Raw genomic sequence first — 12,325 nt, 5'->3', positions numbered from 1 at the left:
CCTACCTACCTACCTACCTACCTACCTACCTACCTACCTACCTACCTACCTCTATGCGGATGCACGCACACTTTTAAATATATACACATATCCCCTATTAATTTATACTGTCACAGTGAAGTTTTAATGTAGACTTAGCCAGAATATATACATGTTATGTGCATTTTTCCCTATATAGACATTTCTGTAAACCTCACAAGAAGACCTGTACCTCAAAGTTTGCAAAGTACAGATTTCAGAAAACAACTCTGTCTCAGTTAAAAGTACGGGGGGGAAAACCCCTTGATGGAACCAATATATAGATGTGATTGTGGTACCTGTATTTATGATATATGACACCTGCATTTTGAAATATAGGGATAGGTTCTATATTTATGATGCAGATCTAATGCTATAATGGTGAGAATGCTGGATTTGTGCCTAAGTGTATAACTCACAATGGAACCAGTGTGGTGTCATGGACTGTGTGTTGGACTAACTCAAATTTTTGCTCAGCCATGGAAGCTCACTGGAGAAGTTGCACTCTCTTAGCCTGAGCAAGACAATAGCAATGAATAAATTTTGTCATAAAAAAACTCTTAATCTGTGTATATCAGAAATGAAAGTATACAAGAACAACAAATGAAACTCCCTGGGTGGACTTATGGCCAATTACAGTTTCTCAGAATTACTTCTGAAACAAAATATAGGCATGTGACTCAACATTGTTACTTTTCTTCTCCTGTATCATTTTAAACATTTTCCCTGATGAAGAAACTAGTCAAATTCAAAAGTTTGCAAAACGTATTTTCTGCATTTTGCTTGGTGAATAAAGTTATTGCTCTTTTATGGATTTTGGATTTTGTTGTATTTTGTGGCATGGCCAACACAGCTACTCTGCTGCTATGTGGACAAAATTGGGTACCACATAAACAGTCATGTATTCCTTCCTTGGGAGCAAAGATGGGACATGAAAATGAGAAAATCCAAATAGATTATATTTCCCCATTAAAACAGTTGATGGACCTGATCGTGTGTTTAAAAGTGCTGGTTGGTCTGATTTATGATTTCCAAGGCATTTTTATGAGAGGGTCATGCTTCTTGCTCAAGACTAAGAAAATTGCTGCAGTTCACTCCACCACTTGGGCTCCCTTGTAAATAAAGAGAATTATTTCTTCCAAACACTCATGAGTGGTATTTACTTTTCAAAGGTATTTTGATACAGTTCACAAAAGCATTTTTCAGGTCAGCTACAAGCATTTCACAAAAAACGAGGCCAGAAGGTCAGGCTTTGTGAGGTGATGACTTGAACAATCTCAAACCTGACTCATAGGCAATTTACAAACAATGGGGCTCATATGACTTCTTATGCCCTGGGGTTAAATATACAGAGCTTGAGCAACTTGTACATGTTTGCCAGAAGAAATGCAGTACAGGAAAAGAGAGCAATACAACACTATATCTATAAAAATGCAGTACCTTCCCCCAAACATAGAAAAAATAATGGTGCTGGATATGTCAATGCAAGTTACTTCAGAGAATATATGCAGAACTTCAAATAGTAACTTTTAAAAGCTCAGCATTATCACTAACTGTTCTAAAATAATTATCACTAAAATAGTGCATTACTCATTACAGCTGGCCATCCTTATCCATGGATTTTTTTAATCCACGGATTCAAGCATCCATGACTTGAAAATGTTTAAAAAAAAGTATAAATTTCAAATATCAAACCTTGATTTTCCATTTTATACAAGGGAATCATTTTGCTATGCCATTATATTTAATGAGACTTTAGCATCCATGGATTTTGTTATCCACGGGGGATCCTGGAACCAAACCCCAGTGGATAACAAGGGCCCATTGTGATAAAAAGTAATATGGTAGTAACATTTTTCAGAAGAAAAATGGGGAAAAATGAATCTAAACTGAAATCCTCCTGCTGTCCCAGCCTAAGATCTCCACTGCCCTGTCCCAGATTCGTCCCTTTTCACTTGCTGCCCCTCACTCCTGGATCCTTCTTCCCCCACGAACATGGGTCATCACTTCATTGACTAATTTTAAATCTGAGTTGAAGACCACCCTGTTCAGGAAAGTGTTCCCAGGCACTGTGTGAATATTTATCTGATATTCGATTAGATAGTGGATGTTGATGTTTTTATTGTTGCCTGTTTTTTAACTAATTTTATTTTATATTACTACCTACTGTTTATATGTATTTTGTAGATTGTATGCCATTGGCAGGTTTTATATTTTTATTGATTTGATTATGTGTATGTACAGCGATGTGTACATTTACAGCGCTATAGAAAAATATAATAATAATAATAATAATAATAATTATTATTATTATTATTATTATTACTATAAAGACTTTTTTAAAAAATAGTGATTATTCTTTAATATTATTTTCTTCTCTATTCATTATTGCTTGGGTAAGATTCAGGGTTGTATACTCCCCTCTCCAATATGGCCAGGCAGAGGAGAGTGGAAGCACCCTCTTTCTTTTATAATCGCACATTGTTTTTATATCTCAAATAAGCCAATTTGAAGCTGTGGATAATAATATTGGTGTGAAAAATATTATGACAAATAAAGCCAGCTATGACTGACATTAATGTGCTGGCAAGAAAAAGCACTTCCATAATCAAAGGAGTTGCAAAGGGGTTGCAAATACCTGAGACATTAAACTATCAAATCTGCACATGACCAAAGATGGTCAGGCTACTCTCAGGTCAAAACACAGTCAGTGCACCAGACTTTCACAATATACACAGATAGTCATATACCCTCACCAGAGATACCTGTGTTTCTCCATGATTGCATTGTATTTATCTTTATTTATCTCTTTACCCCAAAGTATATATTACAATGCAACTCATAAGCATGGCAAAACAGAAATGGAAGCAACTGCAAAAGCAACAAAAGCACATACTCATATTAAGTAATAGTATAAGCTTTGTGTGTAACATGTAATTTGAATGTTTTGGAGTTTTAAAGAATCAACTGCTAAATATAGTTAGCAGTTGATTAATTAATTATTAATAGAAATACGTTTCTCCATTAATGCATTTTTCAATCTGTTCAGTGACAAGAACATGAGACTAGGAGAATGTCTCCATTGGATGTATCCTTGCAAATCTATTAGATATTTTCATAGGTTTAAGGAAAAGGAAAAACAACAACAAAAACCCTCAAAGGCAGTCAGAGAAATGTGGTTTGTCAGCGTCTGCAGCAATAACAAAAAAAGAAAGGAGCATATGGTTGCATTTTATGAAGTATTCACCAAAGACAAATCTCTGCAGGACCTGGAGCATGAATGTAGAAACACTTTAGCATGTTCTATTTTCTATTCTATTTATGCACCTAGACAGTCAGGAAACAGCTTTCAGCTTGCTGAGCATTCCAGGCTGAAGCCGATGAGACAGATTTGTGATTACTCTATACCCTTGGAAAACTGTTGTGAGGGTTTTCTTTTTCTTTTTTGTATTTTTGTTAAATTCAAGTGCCTTCCAATGTGCTCTCATAGGACCAATATTATTCACTGACATTTTAAAATTGTGGCTTTCAGGTCTACTGAGAAATGGATGGTTAATGCAGTGCACACATCCTGTGCAGTGAAAGGGGGGGAGGGGCACTGCTCTATGGGAGAACACATTATTTCCTTATAGAAGGTCCCAGGTTCAATACCTGCCAGCTGCAAGCTCCCCCCCCCCCGTCAAATAACGCATTAACAGAGAAAAAGAGATTTCCAGATGTTAAAACAAGTGAATACATCAGTGAATATATAGGGCCATTTACAGATCATTTATTTTCTTAACTAAATGCACACCCCACTCTGCTGTCTTTTATCAAATTTTCAGTTGTAAGATGAGAAAACCTTTGTCTAATCTATATTTGATTCCAGCCCATGATCATTTAAACAAATTAGAGGTTTATGTGAATACTAGGGTTGCTATTCCAGAATAAATAGATAACAAGCTCTTTGTCAACATGATCAAAATGGAAAGAAATAACCATTTTCCATTTGGTGCAAGCAAACATCCACATAAAAGTTATGTGCAAGATAACAAATGTTCTAATCCGGGGCCAGCTCAATTGTATGTTGCAGGCATGCATTTCATATGTTATTGGATGTTGATTTTGCTGAAGACTATAAGCCACAGAGACAGTACCTCCAAACAGCTGGGGAGCAATGATGGACATATGCATCTTTCTTTCCAGCTTTACAACATTCAGAACACTGCACATTTCCAAGGTTATCTCATTCCAGAGATCCCATTAGAAAAATTACCACTGTTTATGAATTACCACTCCTCCTTGTTTATGAAAGCATAATCCACACTGAATACATATACCTTCCTAAGCTGAAGTAATAAACCATGCAACACTTTGACTTAGAATAATCAATGTAGTTTAGTGGAAGTAAAGTCAGAATTGATCTCTCCTCCACCTTTATTAAACAGTGTCCTGTATTGTTCCTTTATTTGTAACCATTTCTTTCTACCCTTGCAGATGTGGAAGGTTCTGAAAAGAACTGAAGGAAGAAACAATCTTTTGAAAGAAAGAATTACAGTGATTCCAGGGTTGGTTGGATGCACATAAAGGTAATCCCTTGTCATGAATGTCTAGTTATAACTGACTGTAGAGGGCAGTGCTCATCTCTATTACTACATTGGAGAGCCAGTTTTGTCTGAAGTCAAGTTCAGCGGTCATGTGGCTAGCACAACGGCACAAAATGTTGTCATCTTTCCACCAAAGTGGTACCTATTTATCTGTTTGAATTTGCATACTTTCAAACTGCTAGGTTGGCAGGAGCTGGGACTAGTGACAGGAGCTCACCTCATCATTCAGCACTTGGGCCTCAAATTGCCAACCTTCTGATCTTCTGATAACCAGTATTAATGTCTAAAACACTAAGCCACCACTTCCCACCATATGCACATAGTTACAGCTAAAGCCAGCAGCAGGTTTTCGTATCTCTCCCCTGACTTGATATGAGGCTTAAAATATCTGGTTAGAAAAACCACGAGGCTTTCCAAATATAAGTTATCCAAATATGGTGCTGATCTGATTGTTGTGCACTGTATGCTATATCCAGCACTCCTGGACTTAGGATGAACTGGTACATGCTTCCTATCATATACATAAAGAGAAAACAAAGAAAAGCAATCCACAGGAATATTTGATTGGAATTATAATGCTTACCTGGAACAAAGCTTCCCTGGACCACCTCTTTATAAGCCCACCAGCCTTCATGGATTTTTGGTGAATTCTGTTGAGCTACAGGAAAGGGAAAATAAAAACAGGAATGAAAACAGGTTCATAGCAGCATGCTCTGTATTCCAGTAGTATTCCATATTTTGTTCACAACTTCCAGAACAGGCAAAAAAAAAACCCCATCATCATAGTCTTACATAGAACTCAGAAGAGTTAATACAAAAAGACAATGCTCCTGTTCTCAAGGTGAACTGCAAACCCTGCTCATATTAATAAGATTGGCACCAACAATTCATGCTATTTGATGTTTCTTTGTTGTCTGTTTTATTGAATCATTTCCTGTATTGCTATGTATTTTATATGTATTATCCTACTAGAAAGGCCCCTTCCCCTCCACCACTCCCTTCTCCTTTTGTGTCGTGTCTTTTTAGATTGTAAGCCTGAGGGCAGGGAACCGTCCAATTAAAAAGATTGTATGTACAGCGCTGTGTAAATTTACAGAGCTTTATAAATAAAGGTTAATAATAATAATAATAATAATAATAATAACAACAACAACATTGGCGGTTGCCCATTAGGCCTGGAAGGGCAGGAGAAACAAAGCCCATAATAAGGAGAGTCAAGCCTGGACTTGTTCCCTTCCTCCCACCTTGAAATGACACTGTAGCACAATTCCTTAATTTTGAGTAGTCAATAGAACTGAAGAATAATACCATATGTTGCTTTAGTAAGCTTTCACCCTTGATCCCCTGCATGAAGCTGGCGGGGAATCTTGCTGTGAACATCCTTCTGAGCTGCCCCAAAAGCCAATTAAGTCACCATTAATAGGGTGGAAAATAGCAGATAGGCAAGGAGTAAAGTAGGAGTGATAGTGGTGGCTGCCATGTCAGTGGAATGATAAATCTACTCTGGGTTTTAGTCCAGATTTAAAAGGAGGTGTCCAAGATGTTCTGCACTGTCTGCAAAATGCATCCAACATCTTTAAAATTTGACCTAAAACACTGAGCTGCCACTGAAGAGTGGGCAAGCTGGGAGCCAGTTGGGGTGTGTGTGTGAAGGGAAAGGGCAATCTCCATTTGAAAAGACCAGTTTCCACTGGTTTTCACTCAAACACAATCTTGGAGTTAGTTTCAAACAGGGTTGGGAATCCTGTAGCCCACCAAATGTTCTTTGCTCTGGAAATCCCAAGAGATCTTTTGCCAGGATAACCAATGATAAACCATGTTGAAAGTCACAGTCTAGCATCATCTGGAAAGCTTCATAATTCCCACCCACCCTTGGTTTAAAATGGCCCCTTTGAAACTTATATTTAAAGATTTTAAAGAATACTTGGCAATTTTCTTACTGAAACACAACAAAACCTGATGTCATGTGTCTAAACAAAATCAAACACTGAGTTCTTTGGCACAAAGTTTTTTTCAATGTATAAATATAAGGGGGGGGGAGAGGGGCAGGGAGAAGACTACTATGAATTGCAGCAATCAGCACAGGGTTCAAGAACCTGCAGCCCTCACATTATTTTGTGAATCAGCTTTGCATGGAAATCCAGCATTAAAGTTGAAATAAAGTTCTTTTTTTAAAAAAATGAACAGTGTCATTCCAAAGGCCAGCACACAAGACCTGACGAGAATGCATTAGTTTAATAACTTCTACAGCAGGAATTAGGAACCTGTGTCCCTGTTGACATTGTTGAGGGCATGGAGTTATAGCAGCTGGAATCTAAGAACACCTGGAGGCAAATTTCCCTGCCCTTTCTTCCATATCCCTCAAAATGTAAAGGTGACAGTCTGAAACAAAGACTCCCCACTTGGTTTGGAGCTCTAGAAAATCAGCTTTCAAATTGCATAGGGAGGTGATGGAAATAAAGATGGAAAAGGAGATAGTGGTCCTCTTGTGTAAACACACTTTAAATGATGCCAAAAGAGGGCCTACTTTCAGCAGTATGATGCGTGTAGGATTATTGCCACAATAACATATAACCACTGCCACACAATCTCTCCCGAAAGTATTATGGAAATCGTTCAGCTGTCCACCAGTTATTTGCTGAAATATTTGTGGTCTGTAGTTGATTTGTACTGTGCCTGAATCCTTCTGACAGCTGACAGGCAGAGGAAAACACAAGAATAAAAAGAGCAAAACATTTGTACTTCCAGTTTTCATTTTTTGGAAATTGGATTTTTAAGAGATACTGCACCAAAATTTATAAGCATGTTTCACCTTCAGATTTTTTCACTGGCTAATGCACAGGATAAGAAGTGAGAAACAGTCTATTTTTGTCTGCTTATGAGCTTTTCCACTGAACAGGAAAGCCAGATTATCATGGTCTGTGCTAAGTAACTAGCTGACACAGTGCAACTGTACCAGAAAGGAGGCAATGACCTAGCAATGCTAGGGTACTCTATATTTATAAAATCCTTATCAGGTCAACAAGCATCAAGGTAAACATACTTAAAGGAAAACTCACAAGGAAAACACTAACAACCAAATCCTAAATTACACTACGCTGGCAACTATGAAGTTGAGGCGAATGCACCAACAACTGTGCTAACCGTCTGTTAGGACAGTAATGGAGCTAGCTAGATAGGTTAAAGCAAATATTCATGATTAGGGTTCCAGAGATCAGAAGGTCATTGAAAATAATGAAAGAAAGATAAATGTTCCATCATGCCCCATCCTAAAGTACAGAAGAAAAACAAAGGGACCATCTATGCTATCAAGCAAGGAAGTCACTTCCCTGTTGATGCAAACGCGAGTGCACAGAGTAAACTTGGAATCCTTGTGTTGAAGATAAACAACTGTTAGCTGCTGGAGCATGCCAGGAAAACAGCTGCTAGAAGAAAGGCAAACTGACGCTTGGCTTATCTCCATAGAGGCACTTTGTTTATTTGTTACCAAAGACACATGCGAGAACAATCACCAACACCATCCACCAACTACAAACCCCAACAAAACTGTACAAACAGACATCTGAGCTTACATTTTCATACATTCTATACATTAACATTCCCAGGGACATATGTTTCTTCCAGTCTTGGCATCTCTACATTTGACACCTCGGAAAAACATTCCTGAGATAATAGAGTATAAACTACATGTCTGACATGAATTTGCACTCCACCATGTAAGGAAGCAAACTCTTATGCCATCAAGGAGAACTGGACATTCTCTGTGGAACAAAAGGAAATGTTTTATGGTCTTTCCCCCAAGTAAACAAAGGCGGGTTACAAACCACCATGAAAGTACGGACTGAGTCCATACAAAATGGCAGCTCCCCTTCCACATGGGGGCCATCATGACGACGTCACGACTGCGCCGCCTCTATACAGGGTGGCGCGGACGTGACGTTGTCGGTCCGCGCCAGGGCGCTTAGTGCGCCCTTTGCGCAGACCAGGAAGGAGCTCCGTTTCAGAGCTCTTTCCTGGTTTGCGGCGCCGCTTTGTGTCGCTGGGCGCAGCCTTCAGATGGCTGCGTCCAACGAAGCAAGGGAGAAACCCCTTTCTCCTCCTCCCCGCCGCCGCGGGGTGTCCTTGGGGCTTGAAGCCCCAAGGACACCCCTTTTCAGGCTGCAGGGAAGGGGCCTTTTGCCGCTTCCCCGCAGCCTGGAAAGTGGCGGATCGGGGCCTCGGAGGCTGCCGGTCTGGCAGCTGAGGCCCCGATACATCGGGGAAAAGGGCGGGTGCAGCCCGCCCCAAATGGGTGGTCTGTAACTCTCCAAAGAGGAGTTGGGGGCAAGCCTTGCAATACTGAGGGGTTCTCTCCCCTTTCTTTCCATTAGTTGGATGCAAAACATCTTATAAGATAAATGAGGAAGCTAGGTATTTGTTTTAAACCTTAAAGATCAGTCTCTCACTCAGATCCTCTAGTGGATGTTTATTCCAGTCATCCAGGGCTATCATGGCAACTGTCAGCCAGAGGACTTTTCTTCAGCTGCCCTTAGACTATGGAATGACTGGCTGGAAGAGACTCAGCAGCTGAATACACTGTCTGAATTTAAAAACGCATTGAAGACCAGTCTCTTCTGGCAGGCTTATCTAGATGATTTTTAAATTGTGAATTTTAAATGATGGATTTTAAATGTGGATTGTTTTAACATGTTATCTTATTTGTCGGTGGGTGCTGGATTTGTAGCAGCTGTCCCTAAAAGACAGGGCTGTGAAATCAAAATGAGAAAGCAGAGAAATACTCCTTGCTGAGCATCCTGTTTCCTGCATGCACAGCAGAGTGGGCCAATGCTATTTAATCTCATATCCATCTGATCAGATGGCAGGATGCCTGTCTGCTCCACCTAAAGCATATCTGATTTTAAAACTGCACTGTGATATTGTCTCCTGAGAAGGGCTTTTTCAAAACAGACAGTTGAAAACACTGTCCATGTTTAATCCCTTTACATGCTTGTAGAAACCTGTAACTGCAATCATTTGGTAAGGTAAGGTAGCCACCTGAAGCAGCAGATTTTCTATGGTCATGAAAGGGATGAATTTTTAAAAGTTATTTAATTTATTGTTAATGCATTTGCACTGCCATGGAAAGGGAAAGGAACCTACAAGATTTCCTACCTCACCAGCCAAAATAACATGGGTAGCTTTGGGCACTCTGATTTGGAACAGGAGATATGCATGTGCTGCTCTGTTCAGGCAGTACAATATATTAAGTTGGTGCTGGCTGCAGCAGAGCTACAAATGTATACAGATCTACAAAGGTTGGACAGGCAGGGCAAATCTTTCCTGCTACAATATACAAACCACTGCAGAAACACATCAATCATCTGGGACTGTGACAAACAACTGAAAGTCTTTAATAATGGCAGGTAGATGAGTTATGTCCATTGAGGCTCTCAGCTAACTCATGGCTTTGCATGCAAGCCTTGCCTTGAATTGGGCTGTGGTGGCTCCTGCCAAAGCAATAGGATCAATTGTCATTGTCTGGCAATATCTGCAATCTGCTGCTTTGCTTTTGCAACACTATTTGAACTGGGACAGCCATGTGATTAATAGCATGGGAGTACTCCTAAAATTTCTTCCCTTCATTTTAATTATGTTATATTGTTTTGAGGCCTATTCCAACATCTCTTGTCTCCACAAAGTCACATACTACATGCCCATGCCTTCAAAGTCCACACCACATCCTCTCTTTGCCTCTAGAGAGAACCTCAAAGATCTGTTCTCCTAGCCATTGTCCCTACAAAGGAGGTACACACTTCAGCTTTCTGATAATATATGTTTTTATATCGCTCTAGGTATTATTTAATGGGAAAGTGATTTACAGTGCTATGTTATCATCACTGGGAATATATTCTGGTGGGAATAAGCAGCATGCTACAAGCATTTGGAGATAAAAGGGAAGAGAAAAACTGGAAGTAGTGGTCAAGGAAATAATGGCACATTTGAACACTGCAAGCCATGACGTAGAAGAGAAAAAGTGGTAAGTAACACAGTGAAATGATAAAAGCAAGGGTATTGAACAGAGACTGGGATATTCCAGGTTCACATCTTCAGTATCAACCAGAAAGGAGGTGACCCAGCACCAACCCAACTTTTCTCAGCTTCATCAGGCTCAGAAGCTGCTGTGAGAATAAAAGGCTCCCTTCTCTTAGACAAAGGTTCAGATAAAAATGTATAAAGGTTTGAGTCTCCATTATCCAACATCCTTGGGACCAAATGTATTTTGGATTTCAGAGTTTTTTCAGATTTTGGAATATTGGCATATACATAATGAGATATTTTAGAGATGGGACCCAAGTCTAAATATGAAATTCATTTATGTTTTGTATACACCTTAAACACATAGCCTGAAGGTAATTTTATACACAATATTTTTAATAATATTGTGCATGAAACGAAGTCTGTGTACATTGAGCCACCATGAAAGCAAAGGTGTCACTATCTCAGCCATCCATGTGGTCAATTTTAGACTTTGGAATATTTCAGATGTTGGAATTCTGGATAAGAGAGACTCAACCTGTAGTGCACAAAACCCAATTATATGAAGAATGGATAGCAGATTCTCTTATGAGTTGGCCTAAAATGGATACAGAGGAAGAGGGAGAAAGTACACTCATAGAACAGGCATCAAATATGTGCAAATGCTTCTCATTTCAAAAACTGAATCTTCCAAGATAATACAGCAAAAATCCATTTAAAACAAACTGATGTGAAATGAGGAAGCTAGGAATAGACAAACCTGCCAGTTTTGCTTTCTCTTCATTATGATTTTTAAATGTCAAGTTGTTTCTGTCAAAATTATGAACCTATTTATAAATTATGGTAAGCATTTATCACATCTGAACGAACCAAAATTCTCAACCATCTGCACTGCCCATTCAGCATGTGCCCATCTCTTAGAATAGAGAGGAGCATGTTGCACTGGCCTGCCATACCATTGTAAAGACGGAAGAGGGGGAGGTCATAAATTAACTCAACTGCATGAACACGTGTAAACAAAGGTATCAAGCCAGACTTTGAAAGCCTAAGCATTCCAAATTCTCTGCCTAAACAGACAAATCTGTCACTTTTCCTTTCCTGAGTTTTTTTTTTAAAAATCTCATGCTGTTTCCATCAAATTTATAAAGACATTTATGAATTTAAAAATAAACCAAATGAAATGCCCACTTATTGCCATGAGCAATGTATTATTTTCTTTCAAAGATGGAAATACAGGACCATCCAGCCTACCAATATTTGAAAGGAACAGTCTGACAAAACAAGGGCCCATTACAGACGGGCATAGTAGTTCAGACTCAGTTCGTACTAGGGTTAGAAAGGGGCATCACTTCCGGACGCCCCTAACCCTAGTACAGACCGAGTCCGTACAAAATGGTGGCGCCCGTTCCACATGGGGGCTGCCATCTTTACGTAGCGGACGCGCTGCGTCTGCACGTTGCACAGCTCACGTTGCTTTGGCCACTGGGGCTTCTCGGTGCAGCTAATGACTGCGCAGGCAGAGCGCCGCTTTTCGGCGCTCTGTAACACGCCAAGATGTTCTTCTTTTGCCTTCAGTAGGCTTTGCCTCAGTCTTAATTCCTGAAGTTCAGTAAAATGATTACTTTTTGTTTAAGAGTCTGCTCCAACTCTATAAAAATTTCTACAAGCACAAGGTTATTTATTTGCTATGTCAGGGTTTTCCTCTA

General features: G+C 39.4%; 1 protein-coding gene across 1 annotated transcript in view; it reads right to left on the bottom strand.

Moving 5' to 3' along the window:
- The window catches only part of CA10 (carbonic anhydrase 10), a 432,159-nt gene that overhangs the window by 331,144 nt on the left and 88,690 nt on the right, over nt 1-12,325 (bottom strand). The window contains exon 3 of the mRNA XM_042447577.1: nt 5,188-5,262. Coding sequence (XP_042303511.1) covers nt 5,188-5,262 — 75 coding nt within the window. The remainder of the gene's footprint in view (nt 1-5,187; nt 5,263-12,325) is intronic.

This window comes from Sceloporus undulatus, chromosome 2 (assembly GCF_019175285.1).
Source record: "Sceloporus undulatus isolate JIND9_A2432 ecotype Alabama chromosome 2, SceUnd_v1.1, whole genome shotgun sequence".
Lineage (NCBI taxonomy): Eukaryota > Metazoa > Chordata > Lepidosauria > Squamata > Phrynosomatidae > Sceloporus > Sceloporus undulatus.
This window is presented reverse-complemented; position numbering and strand designations above follow the sequence as displayed.